The following is a 22,577-nucleotide window of genomic DNA, read 5'->3' on the forward strand; positions in this document are numbered from 1 at the left end:
AGAGTTTGTACCTTTGTATGTTTATGAAAGCTTTGTGTTGGATGATGTGTTCTCAGCCAATCAGCTTAACACCTAATTCGTTTTACTATCATCTGAGGTGGTTTTTTAGTTGCCTTTAAAGGGTGGGGAAGGTACTGCAAGATTTTATGACAGTAATGCAGCAGACATATACTTTACTAATTCAAGAGGGCAAGACTCGGGAGGGAGGAGGCTCCTGACGTGGCTGGCAGATCGAGCGGGAAACGACGGAGAAACATTTTCGAGAGAAAGTCATCAGAAAGCTGTGACTGTCGGCTTAAGTATTGGTCTCCAACAACCCACCATCGTGAACAGCTTTAACATCAGAGCTAAGTTGATGCGCATGAGAGTGAATTTAGTGAGAGATAACAGCACTGGAATAGTGGAAGTACGCTTAGCACAGATAGCACTGGGACTCCCCCTAGACAAATCTTTTTATTGTATGTTTTGTGTTCAATAAATCTGTTATTTCTATACATTACATCACACGTGGAGTTTTGTGTTCGGAGAACAGCAGGGGTGGGGGCTGTGAGCCGCGTGGTAAACTGATTGATCGACGAGTGAGTATTGTACTGCAACTTATGTTGACGTGGGTAGCAAGAAATAAGATTAACTATCCTCTATGTGCCCTGTTCCCTGGGGCCAGTATTCCCGTTTTGACTAAAATCCAGGAACACTGCAACATCTGTCCTTGATCACCGTTTGTAAAACAACACAAGGTGCTATAATTGTGTACTTACGTTCATGTATTATTTTTAAAGACAGCAACTAGAACCAAAAACACAGATGTAAAACATTACTAGTTTTAATGACAACACTGATGCAGATGTACTCTTTCTTGCTAAAACATGGTTTCGCAAACAAAAAGGCTATCAACCAGATAATCTCATGTCCACATCACACCCTCACTGCTGAAATTTTATACATTAAGTGAACAATGATAGCTATGATGATGCAGGCACACGCGCGCTCACACACACGTCATATGATGACATGATTAACTGTGAAGGTTACAATTAGTCGGCACCAAGTAGAACAATATATTTACTGCTGCTGTCTTTGAGGCTTATTCACTTGTCAAGGTTACAAAAAAAAAAAAAAAGGATAACTTTTAGTCTAAAATACAAAAGTGTTTCAATACGTCATCAACTGCAGGTAGCATGTTTTCATGTAGCATTCATTATGCACTGAACATAACTAAATCTAAACATGTCACATACACTTCATTATTGTAACAAACTACGTTTTAGCTGTGAATCCTCCAGGTTTTTTACTACAGCTGCTATTCCAAAATGTGCCTCAAATAATCGCCTTTAAGCAACAGTTGTCACCCTTACTTCTTTTCTGGTGTACTGAGCCCATACTTGCTTTTCATCTGGTCCAGGTCTTGTTTCTTCTTTTCTGTGTCCACTTTCTTGAAAGCCTATTTAGCAAAATGATAGTGATGAAGGGGACTGGAATATACTAATTTAAAAAGTAATTGTTATTAGCACCAGAGACATGATTTTTAAAAGCCATCTTCCACATTCAAAGAAGAAACAAAGAACACAAGTAATGCCACAACAAAATCTTCATCTACCTGTACCTACAAAAAACAGAGAAGGACAAATATATAATCTTCTAACTCAAAACTGCAAGTAAATGAAGATAATTTGTATACAATGCTACACATACCCTGTTTGACTGATAGTAAAGAACGACAAGGTATCGGTTGCACACATTGAAGCCTGACAGGTGGTCACAGGCATTCTTGGCATCAAAGATGTCCTCATATACCACAAAGGCTGTGCCCTTTGTCTCAGGTGTGTTTCCACTGAAAACAAAGTGAATTGACCAAAACTATCAGCTGAAAGTCATTCCTTGTAGTTTAAGATATTATGCTAGCCTCTAATATTAACAAAGCAGCACACAGAAACACAACGATGTGTTTAATCCTTTTTGTTTAAGGTGTAAAGGCCTACACATTGAAAAGTATGTTTAAACTCTGATGCATTATTTTTGAAGAAATTTAACAAATTAATGTTTTAATTGAATGTTCAATTTTAATGTAATATGTAACATACATATATCATTAAATGAAGCTTAATATACACAGCTAATGCTTCTAGAAATTACACTTTGTCACAACACAAGAATGAAGTTTACATTCCTCTAACTGCAAGATTCTCTAAAACAGGGGTGCCCAATCTATGGCTTGCATAGGTGTCTTATCTGGCCTGCTCATTTTAACCAGACACAACATGATTTCATTTTTAATGTCATGATTCTGGCAAAACCGCCATGTTCTGGCCTGCAAGATTTTAGATCATGTCCAGTGCGGCCCTCGGGGTAAAAAGGTTGGGCACCACTGGTCTAAAATGTTTAGCACTAGCATTTAGCAAACACACACATATAAACATAACCTGAAATTAAGAACTCACACTCGAATTTGTCTGATGGCACCATATTTTCCAAAAATGTCATACATCTCTTCTGCTGTAATTTTATAAGGAAGGTTCTTTACATAAAGTATACGATTGACTTCTGGAGGAAGTCGCACCTGAAAAAAAAAAGAGGCATTATTCCATAATATAAACATTTAAAGTCCTGTGGCAGCTGTTTCGGGTCATTTCCACTTAAAAGTGCAGCAATAAACGAGGCTATGTGTATAAAAGAACGAAACCTATACTTTCAGCTTACGTTGATTTTAGTTAAAACAAAACGAAACAAAAAAAAAAACCTTCGTTTAAATAACTTCTTCTGATCAGCGGTTAAAGTCTGTTGTAAGACTGTAAAGGCAGATGTCGTGGGGTTACAAAGAAAAGGTCACACCATACATGACTGTTTAGGCAGCTTTTTGAACTAAGATGCATTATTATTTAGAAAGTCCACTGAAACGAGCAATGATGTCATTAATACTGATTCTAAAATCAAAACAGTAACCAGGACTGCTAAAAATGTCAACATGCGGAATAGGCTTTCGCATCTAATTTTCTTTAGTTTGGAGCGAGTTAATGGAAAGGCATAAAGTAACAGTTAAAGGTAACAGTCACACCACACTGGAAATTATTTCTTCCACTCCTGTCTGTCTCAACTTTTACAGTCACTCAGTTTATTTAATACTAGATCAACTTACGTTTCCTTTCTTGCTCATCGCCATCTTGAAAATTTGTGCCGGTTATACAACAGATCAGCAGGAAACAGATGCGCCGCAAAGAAACTTGATTAGAAAATAAAAAAAAAAATAGAATTTAGTTTGAGTATGTAATATGTGACGGTATTTAATGGACTAATAATTTAAGATTTTTTATTTGATTTAGTCCAGAGTAGTGGTTGCTGGGTCAGTGTAAATAAAGAAAACTTGTAAAAGCAGTTTGTAAAACGTATCGATGCATTAGTTTATTTTATATAAGTTAGAGTTTCTGAAATATTTGATGATAATTATAATGCAAAATATTAATTTGCGTATTCACATGATTTGATGACGTTTCTAGCATACACCGTCACATCTCTTACAGTGTTTTGCAGACAGCATAACGTACGCTAGTGAAAATGTCAACACCGACAAACGAACCCGTTGATTTTGGAAACGATCAAGGTAAGAGTGTTAGTAACTTTCTCTGTTTTCGCCTAGTTTGTATTTCTGTATTTGTCTTGTTATTGTTTTTACCTAGAAAAGCTGACTTTACATATTTTCTGTAGACTTTAGTAGCACTTCCGCTCACTGCGAAATATCGTCGTGATCTTTGACGAACATCATTAAACTCTTTAGTTATTTGTCTTTACTTGCTCGCTGAGAATGATTTTAATTGTCTTAATTATATGTTTTGAGTCATATTTAACCTGCAGTTTAAAATATATGCGGAATGACGATCACGAGGTAGCAGCTGTTCGTATTACATGTATTGCGTTGCTCAGAACATTTTGTTTAGTCAGATCAGAAACCTTTAATGAAAATTTTATTTATCTGCTTGTGTATAAAGTCTGCTTGTCTGTGAGGAGTTATTATCTAATCCCCTTTCAAGTACATAAACACACACCAACACACAGTCTTGTCAAAGGGAACCCAGTAGAGATATGCAAGTGTCAGGTCAGGTCAGGTCAGTCCCATGCCCGGTCCGGGCGTAGGGGGGACCGTCCGGCAGCAGCAACAGACAGAATTTTCCACCCGGTCCTGTCTTGAGCAGATGAGAGCAGGTCTGGCATCTCGCGTTCGGTCCATTCTTTAATGTTGGTGACCCAGCTTTTCCTCGGACGACCACGACGACGGCTCCCTTCGAGGGTTCCTTGTAGGATCGTCTTGGACAGGGTGTTGTGGCGGGTGACGTGACCGAACCAGGCGAGCTTGCGCCGCTTCACTGTTGCCAGAAGGGGCTCATGTGGGCCCACGAGGGAGGTTACGGTGCTCCGTACGTATGCGTTGGTCTTGTGTTCGCGGTACGAGATGCGGAGCAGCTTTCTCAAGCACTTGTTCTCAAAGGCCTGGAGCTTCTTTTCCGTTGCGGCAAGCAGCGTCCAAGTCTCGCAGCCGTAGAGTAGGATTGACACTACGAGGGACTTGTACAGCCTGTGCTTGGTACTGAAGCTGATTGAGTTGCTTCGCCAGATCCTATCCAGCCTATCCTATGCAAGTGTACAGGTCACTAAATATGACAACAAAGTAAAGTCCCAGGTTCATCTGAGGTCCTTATTTTCTAATCAAACTTTTCCTATCTCAAAATTTGAGCTCTACTACAATATCCCAGCGGAGCCCAAAGTTGGCTACCTCTCAAGTTGGTACCTTTCCCTGGTAACCCCAAACTACCCCAACCATTACCACACCACTATACTACCTTGGCTTTAAACTCAAGTTCCTTGGTTTCCTGTAAAGATGTGTGCTTGCACACATCATTTGTGTGAACACAAGCACACACACTTGAATCTTATTTTGCATTATTTCAGAAGTTTATTTAAAGTGAAAAAAATTATCACTTTTAATTATTTTAAACTGTTACCAGTTTCCATTAGGGAATAACAGATTTGTAAATTTACTAACTGTCAGGTGCCAGAAGTTCTTAATGTGTATAAGGAGATTGTCTGATTTTTTCCAAACATTCAGTTGTTTTTATCTTTGTATCCTTATAGTACTTATATAATATTAAAGTTATTTTTTCTAGAGTTGGAGAGTTTATAATAATAATGGTATCAAGTATAACTATAATAATTAACTTTTAAAAATAATTAAAAAAACAACATATCAGTTATACCAAGCATAGATTGCAGCTCGCTTAACCAGCAAGTTATAAGCATGCTTGCATCTGCATATCAAGATAGCTAAAACTTGCATTTTGAGTATTGCACTAGCAGTATGAAAGTGCTATTAATTTTTAGTATTCTAAATGGGATTGATTAAAATGAGTTTAAAATACATTTATCTGAAATGACAATATTCCTTATGATAGTTAATGGCAATGGCTGGCAACAGAATGAAACCAAACAAATACGTTCATTACTTACAGAAAATTAGTATGCATTTGCTTAGTTTTCATTTAATTGGCTTGCTTTTTAGATTTTTTCCATGATCTGATCAACGAACTTCAGTGTCAGTTAACCTATCATTCCAGATAAAGGCCTGTCTGTTATTTATTCAAAGTGGTTTCATTTAGCAGTGGGTAAGGATATACTGACATTGACCCTGATTATATGAGTCATGGGAAACATGTGACTTGTGTTTATGGCTCATGCTTTTTTAAGAACAGTAGGCAGAGCAGATATTTCATATCATAGGTATTTGATGGTTGTGATAATATGAAAGCTATTTAGTTATAAGGTGCTAAATTAATAAGATTTTTTTGTTTTTGGCATTATGTAGTTATTAATGATTTTCACCATTTATTTTCTTTATTTATTTTCTCAAGGCTTCCTAGTCTACAACAATTCATCTATTACAGTGATGCCCAACTTTTTCTTGCCCAAGGGCCGCACTGGACATGATAAAAAATCTTGCAGGACAGAACATGGCTGTTTCTCCAGAATCATGATGTTAAAATGAAATTATGTTGTGTCTGGTTAAAATGAACAGGCTGGATGAAGCACCTTTGCAAGCCATAGGTTGGGCACCCCTGATCTATTAGGTTTCTTGATTTTCATTTTATTATAATCTTTTACTAGTCAAGCAAATTCGTAAGTTTTATTGGATTGATTCACTAATAGGATTTGAATTTGGGGTATTCTTTTTAAGTTATTTTCTTTCTATAGTTGTGTGCCAATGCAACCTGATTTTAATTCCATCAATAAGTAACTTAAATATGAGCAGCAAGTTTACTGCTGGGCTTGTTTTTCAGGTCAAAATCTCATAAACCTTTGATGGCTTTCAGGAACACTCCCACAAGCTATAACCGGTAGCTACATGTGTGCGAGTCACAGCTGCTTCCATAAGTAATTAAGCTTGATCATTAGCTGCAGATGACATGTCCACATACTATAACCTTCTAGCATTCCAGGGTTAGCTGTGCAGGCTTTAAGAAAAAAAAAAAAAATCAAGTACTGAAGCCATTCTTTTGTTATGATGTGAACAGTTGAAACTTGTTATTCTGCGAGCAGATTTCTGGATTTGAAACTTTTGGTGGCATATAGTTATCTTTGTGTTATCCAAAGTCATCAGTTTGTCAATAATCTGTCAAACACAGATGCTGCAAATTGTCCATATTTTTGAGTGGGTGCAGGGCTTTTGTTAGCCTTGTCCTTAATTGCCTTTTGTGATCCTTTAGAACATAACATTTTCTCCTCTATTCAGGTCTAATTGTTTCGTAGACCACCTTTGTATGGATTGGCTTCTTGTTTAATTAAGCACAGATTAATATGATATCTCTGTATACAGATAACTTTTAATATTGTATCTCTGCATACAGCTTAATATGGAATGTCTAGATACAATAAATGCTAATATAATACCTGTTATACACATAAAGTCTTATATAGTTGCTCTAGTCCTAAGAGATCTGTTACAATCTGAAGCGGTCCGGTGGCGCAATGGTTAGCGCCTGTCACCAATACAGTGAAGGTTGGCTGTCCTGAGTTCATTTCTCGTCTCGAGCACGCTGATCTTTCTCTGCACGTGGCATCTGTTTACATGGCTGGCTGCTTGCCGTAATATAGCCTTAGTTGCTGACACGGCGTAAAACACCAATTCCCCCCCCCCCCCCTCTGTTACAATCTGGTGTTGCCATGTTGTGAGAAATTTTGTGTGCAATGCTAAAATAGAAGCCAGGTGATGGAATTAATAGTAGCCCACATTTTCCTCAAGAAATGAGACTACAATATGATCACAAAGACTGCACCTTTGTTGCTAAACCCCATACGAAGGAAATATCTAGCCTGAAGAAAAGATGATTTCATTTTGACCCTTCTATTTTGATTATTTTGTTTTGTATTTCCTCCCAAGTGAAGTCTCCAACCTGTCATTAATATGTACACAGAATAATTTATGCATTATGTACATCAGTGTTTGAGAGAACAAAGTCTCTTTAAACAAGCTGTGATTTATAAACTACCACACATTTTTCTCCTACCCTTTCTTCTTGCATTTCAACAACAGAGTTTTAAACCCCATGCTGACTCTTTAATTTTGCCTACTCTGGTGATGTGTTTCAAAACCCAGTTTTGGACATTTATTTTATCTACTTCTCCTATCCTTTTTATTGCATAAAAGAGTATTTCTTTGTCTGGTGTTGATGATGGGACAATAGGTAACTGAAGTGTAGATTGATGTTGCTGTGACTTTCAAATTGGCTAAGAATGTGATAGCCTTCAGCGCAGAACTATTCCTCACATCTCAGTATGCTTGGTAGCTAGGAAGGAAAATAAATATCTCCGCTTTCACGCATGCAGACATTAATGCCAGAAAATGTTCTGCAAGAGGCGATCGATAGGCAAGTTCAAGGAGACGGCGTCCATTAAACGTGGAGGCAAGCTGGGAAAGCAGTGATCATTGGCAGTGCGTGAAAAAAAAAACCAAAAAACAACCGTGTTGTTCCACACGAATGGCTTGCAAAAAACAAACTATAAAGTTGAATCGGAGACCGTCGTCGCGTGTCACCGCCTCAAGCTGCTCCTTCGCTTGTAACGGAAGGAGGGGCCCAGCTCTGATGTCTCCTTCTTAACAGTTAGCGTGACCCAGGTACCCGATCTGGCAGTCGGTTGGAGGTATCGGCATGTGGATTTGTGTTTTCTCTGAGTGCAGTGTTAAGAGACAACAAAGGCCATCTAAGACATCAGGATAACATTCACATATATAATCCAGGGCCAGGAGGAAGCATTGCAGCAGGCGGCGGGAGACATACGCAGTATTTTTTTTCCTGGCCAGACTTTCACTGGCGTCGGGACGAGCTGCTGTCGTCTGGTCAGACTGTCACGTCGCGCTGAGTCATGGATTATCTTGATCGGGTAGACCAAAGAGCGGGTGGGCGTGTGACTTGCTGAGCTAAGAGAAGGCGCGACGGCTGATCGTGGAAAAGCTGCCTGCTTCCCAGGTAGGCGAGCCCGATCACCGTGACGTCATTCACCTGGCCCCGTGTAGTTAAAAAAAAAAAAAAAAAGCGTTGGGCAAATAGAGAAGCTTGCACCTCGTAGTCTGAAGGAAAAGCGACACGTTGGCAGTGTTGGATTAGACGAAACCATACGACAAGACGCGCAAAACTGTGTTCGCAATCCGTCTGCGTGCGCACGTGGCCTGCTTTTGCATCGGGCAGGCGTACGTACGCTTGTGTGACGTTTGTGTCCAGGGGAGTGAATTATCAAAATAACCGATCCCCTGGCTCACCACACGTCGGGAATGATGTGTACGGCGGTGACACATACTGGCGCAGTTTGAGAGCGACTGCTGCTGTGTTGGCATCTTTATGAAAGGCCACCCGCCAAGTCACCCTGTCTCCTAAGAGTGTAACATTTGAACCTTTATCGGAAGTCATTTGTGGATCGATAGCTGACTTAATTGTCCCAGTAATTACAAACATTTTGGTCGTATGACGTGTACAACGGACAGAAAAATAACGAAACATATGAGTACAGGTGAAGTCTAATGACTGATGTCTTTCGGCAACTTTTAATTTTTATATTGACCTGATCGATTTGCTGATTTGACAGCTCACTGCAAGACCCTTATTACAATTACTAGTACTCTAAGGACAATGGTAAAATCAGTTTTAGTGAAAATGGAGTTCTTTACCACTATTTGTTCAACAACGCCTGACAGCACCATGCAGCTATGATCTTATAGCCTCAGGTAAAAAGTTAAGAGATTGTGTATCACCAGAAAGTGAAGGTTTGAGTGTAGAATGTCGGACATTAACAGAAGCAAAGAAAGTGAAAGCTCGGACCATAGACCTGTTGACCTTTCTAACCTGATTACCTCAGCCAACCACAAGCAGTACCTTCAGCTTGTGCCCACAACTTCATTGTCAGATGAGGATGAACAGCCTTCAGGTAACACAGAAATCAGAATACAAATCGGATTCAGTTTTGTATGGGATAAGAGATTTTGTGTAGGGTTTTGATGTAAAGTATTATGAGTTTTATGCAAAGGTAATGACCCAGTCCAAGAAGTAGGGCAGAAGCAGGAGGGTGAAAGCCACATCTCTTAACATACAAAAAGATTCATTCTTTGGGTGCACAGCTTGCGTGAACATCTGCAGCAGTGTATCAAGATAGATGTCATAGTCTCAAAGTTTCATCACATATTCATGAAGCTAGTTTATTGCAGGCATTTCTAAGTCGATCACTTTAAGGTGATTTCAAAATTAACCGTGATATAAAAAATGGACTGTGTGGCAAAGACAGAAGTGGAAAGCAGTAATTTGGCTAGGGGTGTTGCATCATGTAATAACAGTTGTCACGTCATCTTGTGTAGTACAGTCACCCTCACGTGTGCGCATAAGTGTAGCTTTTATGTACATGGTTACTGTTGTTTCACATAAATGAGGGCTGATCAGTCCACATATGTGCTTGTATTGATCCAGATGTAGTTACCCGAACTTCACAGTGCAAGATAGATGTTATTTAGGGAACATTTGCACATGTATATAGACAGCTACTGAAATCAAAGGTTCATCATGCTTGATAAAGGTGCATTGCTTTGTTTTTATGTGATGTTTTATATTTGCATGCTTACCTGCATCTTTTATAGGTTTTATTTGGTTATTTATTCTTGTGTGTGGGTGTGCAGCTTCATTCTAGTCATTATACCAAGGGGGGAGTTAATTTTTAGGATCATGTAATCAATATATCATATCATAAGATAGCATGTAACTTCTCTCAGAAATACAGTGTAACATAACACAGAGGCTGCAGGGTCTGTACTTTCACATGTCGCAGAGGTAGTACTAAAGTAAAATTTGTTAGTAAGTTTATAAATTTCTTCTTGCTGTGATTCTGTCTGACCATAGATGTTTGGTTTAGGTTATCTTATTTATAGAAGGCAGTCAATTTTTTATGATGCATTCATGATTGTGTTATAGCCATAGTAGCCTGTTGATTTTACTGATTACTGGAGAATTTGCAGTTGGCAGACATGGAGACTGGAGGCCAGCAGAATTGTAGTGTAGAGAGAAAGTGTGTTGTCTATACTTTCAAGTTTGAATGTTTTTCTCCCCCACTGTGCTTCTGATGATACACTATTTTGTTTGACTGCAATTTGTGGATCTGCTGGTTTGCAGAGGAACACTTGTATGACAATGCGTCATCTCCTTCCTCACCCTCGTACCAGGACAAGGCAGCAGCTGGGGACTCTGCTGAGCGAGAGCTCCAAATCAGGGAATGGCAAGATGAGCTAGAGAAGGTAAAGGCAGTTGAGGGCTGGAGAAAAAGAATTGACTGAAAGACAGCCCAAGAAAAAAAAACCTCTTTGGCTGTGTGCGAGAATGTGTGGGTATTTGTGTGCTTGTGCTTGATGCTTTCAGTTTAATACAATGATAAATGCATGCTGAAATTCCTGGAATATTATTAGCAGTGTTAGAGGTAGTGGAGTGTGCAACACAAACTTAGCATTAATGTTTTTTAAGCGTGAACTGGATTAGATGCATAAGGTTGAGATAAAAACAGACATGATTTTCCTGGTGGAATAATAATAATATCACAGTAGTGTTACGAAGATGCTGCAGTCCTAGCAGTAATTACTTAAACCTGAAGATGTGAAGAGAAAATAAAGCAGTTGCTAGTATACTTAAAGCATGTATATTAACATCGTTGAAGAATTAAAAGTTACTCAAATAATCATAAGACATTATTTGATATAGCTGTAGGTTGTGTAGGTTTAAAATAAAATGTCATTTATATGTGGACATTGCAAGCAATAAGAAGAAAATACAGAATGGGTTTAAAAAAAAAAATCAATGTGCAAGTGAAGTAGTGGAGAATGACCCTGATTTCATTGTGCTTAGGTGGAAGGGGAGATAAATATGCTGCGCCAGGTGCTGGGGAGCAAAGTAAGACGAGCAACAGAGTTGAAACGCAATTTGGGAATTACACCATTTAAAGAATTTAAACAGGATCTGCAGTCAGGAATTCAGCAAATCAAGGACTCCAGCACGTATGTATTCTTTTGTCAGTTACTGAAACAATTTTCTAGTAACAGAGTTTTGTCACTTGCTCCAGTTACCTACACAATTTTTTGTATTTTCTATGAAAATAATAATACAGCAGTTCAAATTTTTAATTTTTCATTTGATTTTTTATGGCTGAATATACGTCTGGGGGTTTATGCCCTGCATACTTCATGCTGTCGGCTCAATAAGCCAGTGCAGTGAAGAAGATGTTTTGGACAATGATGTGATTTTGAAATTCCAACATAGACAGAATACTTCAGTTTTCATCGTAAAAGAAATTCAGCATCCATTCTAAAAAAGGAATACTTGAAAAAAATTGAGTGTACAGATTGCTTTTCAATGTTACTTTTGTTAGTCTTGTTATGCAATTACAGATATGACAGTGAATCTGATATAGGGAGTCAGCAGCTAATGCCTTATTCATGAATGTGCCACACCAAAACTGAGCAGAGCTTCAAATTTTGTCATGTAGATTGTAACTTGTAAGAGCTGGGCCTAATTGTAACTGATACAAAAAGCAAAAAACAAACTCAAATAACCCTATCACCTGAATCATTAAAGGTGATTCATTATTAGCTGGTGCCTAACATAATTTCTATAAATTAGATTTTTTTATTATGTCCGTACCACACAAATCACGTGACTGCTTTTAATCAATTAGCTGTCATGAACAGGGAAGCGGATAGCCGAGTGGTTAGAGCACTGGCATCCGAATTGAGAAGACGTTGATTCAATGCAATAAGTGATCGATATACTGATTTTTTCAATAAAGAAGGAAATGTATTCACTAAATGGTGGTTCATTTGGCAATGGGTAAACAATTCTCATACTCTACTTGTTGTTTAGTGAGATGATTGTTAGTAAAAAGAAAACTGAACCTTTACACTCAAGAAGAAAGTAGCACTCACTGGAACTTTTAGCATGTATCTGCATGGCTTCAGCAACTTGAAGCTGAGGGAATGGCATACTTGGTGGACTCCACCTGGAGAGGAACTTTTGGCATTTGACTGACTGTTGTAGGCTGCTGGCACTTGGCATTGCCCTTGGTCTCTATTGAAGAAAGGTTTTGTTATTCTGGATGGTTTAATCATCTGGGAATCAATTTTTCATTTCTTCCTACATATGCTTGACAGATGTAGCATTTGATATGATAGACAGTATCCAGCTTGTCAGTCTTGTCTTTGGGTGCCACTAGTCTGCTGCAGATGGTGTTGCATGACTTTGCATGGCCAGTGATCCTGTTCTTGATTTTATGGGAGATGGCATTTGTGACAAACCCACTTCAAGGTCTTTCTACTGAAAAGGGTAGGGAGTAGGCTTTCAGATAAGTTTCATGCCCATATGGCATTGCCTGAAGTGCTTGGCACTTCTTTCAGGGGTATAATTGTTTCCTCCAGAGCTTTATTCAATGAACAGATGATCTTTGCTTGATGAGGGAAAGTGTGGATCATCTCTATTTTATGTTGGATAGATTGATGACTATGAAACTGGAGGAACGGGTGTGGGTTGGTTCGCAGTAGACCAGCCTGTTGTGTTCCTGGTAATCTTAGTATCAAGCATAACGATACTATTATTCTGCTCGACCTTGCAGGTGAAGTAAATATGGTAGGGTGCTGGCTGTTCAAATGATTGTATTAACCACCGTATTCTCCCAAATAGAGTGAAAATTGTATTGTCAGGCATTCAGAGATCCAATTGTCAAATGAGAAATACTGTTATGCTGCAGACACCTAATCAACAGTATTACCTTGCCTAGTCAAGATAAAGTCTTTTCATACATGTATAATATTTTGGTAATTTTAAATATAGTAATGTAAAATCTTTTGATAATTTTGATAATGAATGTACATCTTTCTTTTTGTGTAAATAGTTATTACCTTGCTTGATTATTGTTAGGGATGAGAGTCAGATGCATTTGGAGCACCAAAATAATAATTAAAAAAAGACTTATTTAAAAGTAATTTACAAGTTAAAGGTTACACATGACCAGCTTTTATATGACCCCTTTGTGGTGTGTCCAATATGTTGACACTTGGTCCCTGTGTCCTGCGTGTCAGGGCTTATAGCTACAAAGTTTGCTCCAGCCACTACACCTGTTGTGGCTTCAGCCATTGCTGTCTTCCAATGACAAACTACTTTTGGAGTACTTCATTGGTGGCAGCCTTGTTTAGAAGTTGACTTCCTCTCAAGGGGAACCTCGTTTTCTTATGTATCCCAGAGAATAGCTGCCAAAGGAGCTTTCCACTATCAGTAACCCTGTTCACCAACTACTGCTTCTGCTGTGTGGGACCTAGTTTTCTTTGCTGTGCTCTCTGTTGACCTCTACTAGCACCTTAAAACTAGAAAGTGTATGTGTATGTCGGTGTGCCCAAGGATCATACACTTCAACTTATTGGTAACCAGAAAATATTATGGATTATGGGTTATGTATCCGGCACATTGTTTGCTGGATGCTCAGGCCAGGACCTCACTGGTGAAAGATTTGTATGTTCAGCAACTGAAGACAATGTGAATGTTAGGATTAGTGTTCAGAAGTGACTTTGTTAATGAGACATGATATTTTGATGTGTTAAATGATTACTGGGGACTTAAATCTGATTAGATTTAGCTTGTTTAATAGTTGGATTGTTTAGTGGTATCTGCTCAACACTGGGTTAACTGAAAGAAAGTACGCTGTGCCTAATGGGCAACAAACTGGTAGTTGTGCACACATCCAGCCTTGTGTATCGGTACTCTAACTTGCCTACCCACCCCCTCCCTTTTATGCGTAAGATTGTGCAAAATAGCTACCCATTCTTTTATGGATTATGGTTGTCATATTTGTGCAAGGACAATTGTAAGGATTTCTCTTTTTAGTAATTATATTAGTCAAGAATATCTTGAAAATTTCCTTAGACATTTGGTTTGAAAGGTCTCTAGTGTCTGCCTGACTTTTGCTGATAACTTCCAGCATTCACTTCTATAGAGTAAGACCGAAAGGACATTGCTTCTGAAGATTCTTAATTTTGTGTTCCTCCTTAGAACTTTGGACTTCCGAATTTCTTTTAGCATGACAAAGGCTTAATGAGTCTGTTCTTTACATCCTTTTCTTTATCTTTGTCTGTTGTTACTAGACTACCAGAGTATTTAAATTCTTGTACTTTCTCTACTTCTTATTAGTTGTGATGGTTTCTGTTGACTTGGCATTCTGTTTCATTTCATTTGTTTTGCCTATGTTTAATTTAAGTCCTTTTTTTTTAAAATGCAGTTTTGGTCAGATTGTTGATCTTTTCCTGTGTGTCTTTGACTGACACCATGACTGTATTGGGAAAATTTAAAAAAAGAAAAAACTAGTAAATCTTTGCACACAGGAGTCAGGTAGTAAAAGTCAAGTGTTTCAAGTTTGTCGCTGATGTAATCAGAGCTGTTTATAAGTGGCTTCCATGTACTTTCTCAGAACTTGTACTGAATATGTCTACTGTGATCTTTAAATCCAGTATTTGTGTGTGGGGAGGGAGGTTAGAGGTCAGGGATAAGCTTGAAATCTGCTTGTAAGACTCACAGCCATATGTGTCAAGTTGGAAGCTTTTCCAGTGCCAGATGGAACTGCGTTAGTAAGATTAAAATTTCACATGAAAAAATATTGTTAACTTGAAGCATAAGGTCGAAAACAAAAAGAAATTACACAAAAGGTGCAGCAGACATTTAACAACCTTTTCAAAGAAGTAGATTTGCTAAGCTTGGCATAATTCAGAATATTAGAATATCAAATATAAAATGACCGCACTGAAATCCTTGGCTTTTAGGATGCCTGACCTGTAGGGCACACATGATGTAATCCAAGCTTCCAAGTAACAGCAGATCCTATAAAGGAGCCATGAAGTGTGTGGGAAAGACCTGACTTGTTGTCTAGTGGGAAGCTTGAGCTGATGATTTGTTTCAGGTACCAAAAGACCAATGAGACCCTTCATGAGTGGAATGAAAAACTCACTCACACTTCGGCGTAAGTACATTGTTGTGAAAGTTTGGACTAGGCCTTAAATATCAGAAGATTGTCTTGGCTAAAACTACTTTCCGCATGCTTCTTCCGCAGAAAGGTTGTGCACTTCGTCTTGCACTCTTGAAGTATTCCTTTTGGCTGTTTTTTTCCCTATTGCTTCCTTTATTGCATGGTGTTTCCTGCAGTGTTTAACTGGTGTCCAGATGCACATATTATACTGTGTATCTCTTGACATTAGTGCTTGCTATCTAGCTGTCTAACATATGGAAAAATCTGGAACATTGATGTATATCATTAACTGCACCCTGGATGTCTTGTTTTGTGTCACAAAGAGTGGATGTACAGTAGCTGTTTTAATAATTTTTATCTCTGAACTCATGTAGGCTGAGCTATTGAAATAAGTGCCAACATTATATTTTTCTGTTTTGGGAGTGAGAGGGAATACTTTTGCAAGGTATTTTTTTTAATGTTTATGGGTCTAAAGATGTCAGGTATTGCAAAGTTAACATGGTCTTACAGTTTCAGTAAAATTTTAGAATGCGAAAGGCCGTGAGTATTGTTTCCATAATGTTGATTTTATTGATCTGTGAAAAAGTGGGCCTGTGATAAAGAATTTATAATAACTGCTTAAAGACAAGAAAAGTTCTTAAAGCTAGCAACCACTTTATTCTTTAGCTGTAAAATGTGTTCTGTGATGCATCAGTTGAAAGTATTATTACATGGTTCTAGATAATACTTTAGTGGAGACTAGAGGTATGGTCCATTCAGATTTGCTCCTACAGTAGAGCTGGTAGGAGAGTTGTTTCCTTATTTGCCAACAACTGAGAGGGATGCATTGCAGATGATGGAACACATGAATAATCAGGCAGCCAGATGCTTCTTCCTGTGTGATTCAATGTATCCCATTCTCAGTATATTTGGAATACTGACGGTATATATATTGAAGGTATCAAAATCAACATCTGTACAAACATCTCTTCTTGAAAAGCACCGATCCGATAAATATAAACTATGCACATTGTATTGAGGTGTTGAATCATATTTTCCTATTATTTTTCGGTTTCACTGTTTCAGAATCACCTGCTGTCTTTTCGTGTTGAATGTTTTTAAAGTTTTATCATGATAGTAATTTGAAACACCCATTTTAGTAGCCCTGTTGTAGGAAGTTGTGTACTGTAGAGGTGGCTGTCACTTGAATGGCTTGTCTTCATCCTGTTAAAATTATTAACTGTTATAATACAGTTCGACCTTAGATTAGACCCTAGTTTTCCCATTGATTCCTGCATTGATTTTGTTACTTTGCAGTTAGCAGAACATTAATGATAAACCTTATTACTTGGTATCCTAGTGATAAATATTTTTCAAGTCTGTTATTTTTAGAGTTATGTTCAAATGGAACTTGTGGTTTTATTTAAATTACGAGGTTCCTGCCTTTTTGTCTAATATTTTTATCACTTTTGTTGACATTGGTATTTAAAATTAATGTTTTACTTTGCAAGGAAAATCTTGTCTTGTTTACAGTTGCTACCCTCACTTAATAATCACGCACAAGCTTTGCATACTTATAACTACAAGGAGATATTTTATGTGCATATTTATTGTACCTTTTTTGGCAATTTGCCAAAATGCTTTAAGGACATGAATAAGACTTCTTCAGGTAAAGTGTTTGTCAAGGAGCCAGAGAATGATCTAACACATTTTCTTGATGTCTCTTGATAGTGGTCATGCTAATTTATAGCAGTGGTTACTCTGGCTATGAGATGGCCATTGACCAGCTCCATGTGCATGTTTGATTACTATCAACAGTGCTGTTAGAATGTCCAGATGATCCTTAATGAGCCAAGAGCTTAGACTTCTGTGTTATGTGTGTCATGAGTCTATTACCTAAATTGTTCATTTATTGCTGATGATAGTTGTTAGTTAACTAGTTAATTATAAAGGCTTAAAACTTAAAATGTAATGGGCCTCCTTGGAAAGTATGGTACAGCCTGTGCCTATAGTCTTAAATTTTGGCAATAACACCTGGTTAAAAAACTACTTGCAGGAAAAGCAAAGTTTGTGGAATTTTAAGACACCTACACCTGTTTAGTATGCTGTTTTTGTTTTCGCTTCTTTATGATAATAATATTAGAAGGCAAAGTTGCTGCTGTAAATGCAAAGACAGTAATAAAATCCATTTTCGTGTTGTGATGCAATAATCCTGCCATAATGCTGAGCAAATGAAGCAAGAGCTTGTCTTAAAATATGGTTATGTTAACAACTGCAGTATTTTGCTAAGAATTTCTTGACAATGGTAACTGAAAGGGGAAAAAACACTATTTTTATGAAAATGTTTACTTAGTTTTTGAATATATTTACTTCCTTCAGTTGAATGTTCGTTTTGTATATTTACAAGAACAGTTTAGTGAAAGAGCATTTGTAACATTTCTTACAATGCTTACAGCTTTTTACAGTACATAGCAGTCAAGCTTATCAACTTTTTTCTCAAATATTATTTTGATTGAATTGTTTCTTGCTTTGTATAATTCTTGAGAGCATTAAGAAATGATCTATACTCTGTCATTACCTGTATGCTAAAGCCAGGCAGATGGTTGAAATGGGTCTCAGTCTGTAGACTGGCTGATTCTTTGTTGCAGCTTCCAGAAGACCAGTGCAGTTGTGAAAACTGCATCAGAAAAAACTTCATCTGCTCTCTCCACTGTTGGTGCAGTTGTCAGCAAGAAGATTGGTGATATCAAGTAAGTAATCATTGGTTTAGTTGTTGCAGGTTAAGTAGGCTGTATTGGATAATTTGCCTTAAAAGTAGGTCACCTTCCTCTGCCACTGAATCCATTCTTTCTTGCTGGATGCTGACAGTTTGGCTTTTAGGAACAGAAGAGCAGCTAAAGAAACCCATCATCTTGTCTGCAGACCAATAAATTGGTGACACAAGTGATTTTAAATTAAAAAAAAAAAGTACCTGTGAAAATACATCAGCATTGCCTTTTAATAAACAAACACTGCTAAACAGCCTGATTTTATGCATTCATTAACTTGCTTGTACAGATATCGGTACTACTGCATCACCAGATTAGGTAAATTCACCTTTATTGACGACTGTAGATAATTACAGTAATCAAAAAAACATATTGAATCAATTATTTTGTAGGAATTCCCAAACATTCAAGTCCATGGAAGAGCGTGTAGAGACTGCATATGCAAGTGTGAAGGTAAGACTTGACAGGTGTTTACATATGTTAGTGGCGTTTGTGTGATTGTGGTGAATCTATTTCTATTGCTAAATGAGCTATTTGTCTTGTCAATGGAAAGGTGTGGAGTTCCATTGGCAATGGAATTTAAACGGATCTGAACTTGCTACAGATTATTCAAACATAGCAGGATTCTTCTCTCTCCACCATGTTTTTGGGTGTGGTTACTCGTTCCAAAATTTTTTTTTTGAACTGTACTTACAACTTTGTAGTCTGAAAAATAAGTTTTGCCTTTAGTTGCCTCCCATTGCCTGAAGAATTGTAAACTTTTGGTTAGAACAGCAGATTCTGGTCAGCAATTTTATTTGAACTAGTTAAGAGTTGCAACATATTCTGTAATCATTATTTTGAGATGAGTTTATGTGTTAATAATAGAGGTTGCAGATTCTTGTTTAGCAGCACGTTACATTGTGCTGATTCAAAATAATTGAGATGACATAGTTGAGAACTATAAAAATGGTTTTAGTAACAGAAGATGATGTAGGTCAACAATCGTCCAAAGGACATTGATAGTAAATACTTGTGACTTGATGTATAATAACTGCTTTTCCATTCTTGCTGCTTAGACCTCACGATCAATAGAAAGTTTGAAGGATAGACTGGTGAGTGTAAGTGTAGTAGTGGCTCAGGCACTGTATGCATGCAGATCATGATACCTACTCATAGATACAAACAACCACTCATAATGCACCATCAGAATATTTACACAGTACTCCTAATGCAGTTTAGATAAATGTTGATGTAAATTCCACTTTCAGCTTATATGCTGTTGCTGTTTTGCATCTTTTCTTATGATGTTGCATTTTAAAATATTGCATAAAGAATGATGATCAAGGTTCTTCATATCATGTAATGCATGAAGCAGTCATGAAAAAATGGCCATCCTGGCTCGAAGTGCTTATTAAAAAGTTTGTATAGTATTTATAATCTTTAAAACTAGAGAGCTTTCTGTAACAATTATGGAGTCAGAACATGTTTTCAAAGCAGATGTTTTGGAATTTCTTTTGTAAGCATTACACTTTAATTATCAGTTTTGCCAACTGTTCCTTTTAAAAAGATGCGAAAGGCCTTTCAGGTTTATCAAGAGATAGTAGGCCTTCAATGCAGTGGAAAGGGTCATTATCAAGTTTTAGGACAATGAATTTAAAGGTTTGCCCCAAATGTTTCAAATCTTATTCCTGAAATCACTAAACAGTCTGATACAGGAACCTGATGTCGTCACAGTTTCTAGAGATTATTTCAGGAATGTACAAGAAAAGAAATGCTGGGTCCACTCTTGATTATTATAACAGATTATTGGGATGAGTTACAATGATGGTGTGAAAGAAATGTTAGCTAGTCTTTATTTTGTGATTATTTTCTCAATGTATGCATGAATGATGTCGATCAAGCCATCTTGCATGAAGCTAAGACTTGAAGACTGCTATACCATACATCTTTTTGGTCACCAGTAGTGTAGTTGCTTGTCACTGTAGAGTTGTGTTGTTTGTCATAGTGCAGTTGTGTTACTTGTGACTGTGGCATGTAGCCATTTTTGCTTAGTTATGCTAACCATTTAGATTTTGACATTAAAATATTGCATTAACCATTGAAAATTCCATCTACCTAAAGTCTGAAAAGCTGTGCACAAAGTGGTAGGAACAGTAACCATACAGCTATTACCAGACTAATACATTCTTATTGCTTAACATTTTCATGAGTTCTTGCTTGTAATGCATCCTTTAAAAACAAAAAAAACAATAGAGCAATCCTTGCAGTATGGATGTTGTCTTAAACCACAGACTTGAACAACTTTGGCTATTGTTTAAAATTAGTGAATTATTTGACCAAAATTGAGTGATGTTTGTCACATATGCTTATGCGCTCAGCATTTGACTTGCTCCACATGTTTATCGCAGAGGATGTCCTTGCGTTTTTTTCTGTTTGTTGCAGTCCAAAGTGACAGGTAGCAAGTCAATCGATGACATTGATGCAGCCTTCGAAGATGCTGCAGAAAGCCCCAGTAGTGAAGCAGGTACTCCTGATGATAAGGCAGACCCCAGCAGCATCCCTCCAAAAGACAATGTCCCACTGTGAAGGGCATCAAGCTAACATACTGGCATAGACTGGACCAAAATGTCAAGCTTCCTACAAGGCCTATGAGACTTGAAACAATATGGGATTGTGCACTTCAGAGATATATATATATAATTTTCTCCTTGTTTCTCCTGTGTGACAATGTAAGAGGTTGTATGGGAGGCTAAGCCATGCACAGAATTATTTGTAATCTGTGATTTGCTTTGTGTACATTTCCACTGTGTAGAATAGGATTTTATGCTTCCACCTACATGCATGCCCTCCCTGTTGCTTAAGTCTACTTGTATTAATACATACCTGCTGGTTTGTGTACTCCTTCCCCTCAAATCTGCTTGCTCCAAGATTGGAAAGGCAGGATGTGAGAGACATGACACCTTCAGCAATGTTTTGCTTATTACAGACACTTCAGACCAGCATTGTGCAATTAAACTTTGTCTTTAAAATATCTATAAAGTGTGGGCAACTGGTTCAGTGCAAAGGAAAGGTCACGTGTGCAATTTCAGCTAGTCAGTAAGTGGTACTAAGAAAGCTTTGTATTCAATTCTAATAGTTGCTGTGATTTGCCGTTGTGGGCACCTGATGTAATGACAGACCTTTAAAGAGATTTGACTGTGGTTAAAAAAAAAAATCATAGTCATAACATCTGGGCATTATTTAGCTTGTTGAATCCAATGCTTAATATAGAACCAAAATTACATGGCTGTCTTGCATTCTTGCTTGTGTGAAACAACTATTTTATAATAGCAGTAGTTTTCTCGAGACAAAAAGTCTCATAAATTGAAAGTCTTTTCAAAACAAGACTGAAGGTGTAAATGCTTCTTATGTAACTGGACAGCATGTAACAGGTGTGTAACCTGGTGCAGATGAGTTAAAGACTGGTTAGGATGGGAAAGAATGGTTTTAACTGAGGGAAGGTGAGGAACATGCTGCTGGATGCTCTGGTTCCATTTTATCAGCCTCAACAAGCATTGTCACGTCCCTCTCCATCCTTTTGTGCTGGTAAAAGTAAGGCCTTTGAGCTAGCAGTGGTAATTCCTGAGATGCAAGAAGGGTGTCAGTTATTTCCTTGCAAATAATGAAACTTAAGCAAACTTGCAAGTTACACAGTACTCATGCCAAGGTTATTTGAAGCACCTTTTAGTTGATACAACTTCAGAAAATGTGCTTTGAGTAACTTTTGTGCACCAAGAATTGATAGCAAAATCTAATTAAACAAAACTATCAATTAACATAAGTTGGAACTAAGAAACCCAATGATGTAAAATGCCATAAAGAAGGGTTCTCACATTGCTTGCTATGCACGAAGGCCCTCCACACTTTTAGCATGGCTTGCAAGGATAGATGGTGGTTCTATATTTTGCAAGGTATGACCTACATTGCTGTAGCCAATCACAATTCTCAGAGAACCTCAAAATTGTAGCCTGAAAATGCAGTCTGGAAGAATCTTACCCATGTTTACAACCAAGCCCTCACCCCATGTTCTTTTTTTTTTCTTTGTGCTTCAAGTAATGGCTAAGTCAGTGGTGACTGAAAGTATCATTAATGTCTGCTATATTGCTAACTACCCATCACCTTGCAAGCCAATTTCCTTGCTGTATGAGAACTATTGCAAGTGAAATCTTGTTTGCATGTACGGACCGTAAAAATATTGCAGTGCAAGAGCAGCCCCTTACATAAACATACGAAAATAAAACACCT

General features: G+C 37.7%; 2 protein-coding genes across 7 annotated transcripts; one reads left to right on the top strand and one right to left on the bottom strand.

The window, feature by feature from the left end:
- Positions 1 to 801: 801 nt before the first annotated feature.
- LOC112563244 (splicing factor 3B subunit 6-like protein) lies at positions 802 to 3,233 on the bottom strand. The gene is made up of 4 exons (XM_025237073.1): positions 3,134 to 3,233; positions 2,439 to 2,557; positions 1,693 to 1,831; positions 802 to 1,441 (listed from the first exon to the last, which is right to left on the bottom strand). The coding sequence occupies exons 1-4, from the start codon at positions 3,155 to 3,157 to the stop codon at positions 1,352 to 1,354; spliced, it is 372 nt and encodes a 123-aa protein (XP_025092858.1). The 5' UTR covers positions 3,158 to 3,233; the 3' UTR covers positions 802 to 1,351.
- A 204-nt stretch (positions 3,234 to 3,437) lies between these two features.
- LOC112563242 (tumor protein D54-like) lies at positions 3,438 to 22,517 on the top strand. 6 transcript variants are annotated; one of them, XM_025237072.1, is made up of 8 exons: positions 3,438 to 3,595; positions 10,689 to 10,810; positions 11,412 to 11,560; positions 15,499 to 15,558; positions 18,192 to 18,293; positions 18,704 to 18,764; positions 19,370 to 19,405; positions 20,733 to 22,517. In XM_025237072.1, exons 1-8 carry the CDS (start codon positions 3,550 to 3,552, stop codon positions 20,877 to 20,879), a joined length of 723 nt encoding a protein of 240 aa, XP_025092857.1. In that variant the 5' UTR covers positions 3,438 to 3,549; the 3' UTR covers positions 20,880 to 22,517. The 6 variants fall into 6 exon arrangements, with proteins under 6 accessions (XP_025092857.1, XP_025092855.1, XP_025092851.1 ...); XM_025237066.1 differs by lacking the exon at positions 3,438 to 3,595 and adding an exon at positions 8,047 to 9,459; XM_025237067.1 differs by lacking the exon at positions 3,438 to 3,595 and adding an exon at positions 8,048 to 9,459 and having other exon boundaries at positions 20,736 to 22,517.
- Positions 22,518 to 22,577: the final 60 nt, after the last annotated feature.

The sequence above is a fragment of the Pomacea canaliculata genome, linkage group LG4 (assembly GCF_003073045.1).
Source record: "Pomacea canaliculata isolate SZHN2017 linkage group LG4, ASM307304v1, whole genome shotgun sequence".
Classification (NCBI taxonomy): domain Eukaryota; kingdom Metazoa; phylum Mollusca; class Gastropoda; order Architaenioglossa; family Ampullariidae; genus Pomacea; species Pomacea canaliculata.

Bases quoted from the DNA above. Each gene is read 5' to 3' on its own strand.
- LOC112563244 (XM_025237073.1), bottom strand. From the start codon at position 3,157: ATGGCGATGAGCAAGAAAGGAAAC. The intron at 2,558-3,133 runs GTAAGTTGATCT...TTTTTTTTTCAG, and splicing joins CGATGAGCAAGAAAGGAAAC to GTGCGACTTCCTCCAGAAGT. The intron at 1,832-2,438 runs GTGAGTTCTTAA...CTTTGTTTTCAG, and splicing joins GCCATCAGACAAATTCGAGT to TGGAAACACACCTGAGACAA.
- LOC112563242 (XM_025237066.1), top strand. From the start codon at position 9,312: ATGTCGGACATTAACAGAAGCAAAGAAAGTGAAAGCTCGGACCATAGA. The intron at 11,561-15,498 runs GTATGTATTCTT...GATTTGTTTCAG, and splicing joins CAAATCAAGGACTCCAGCAC to GTACCAAAAGACCAATGAGA. The intron at 15,559-18,191 runs GTAAGTACATTG...TCTTTGTTGCAG, and splicing joins AAACTCACTCACACTTCGGC to CTTCCAGAAGACCAGTGCAG.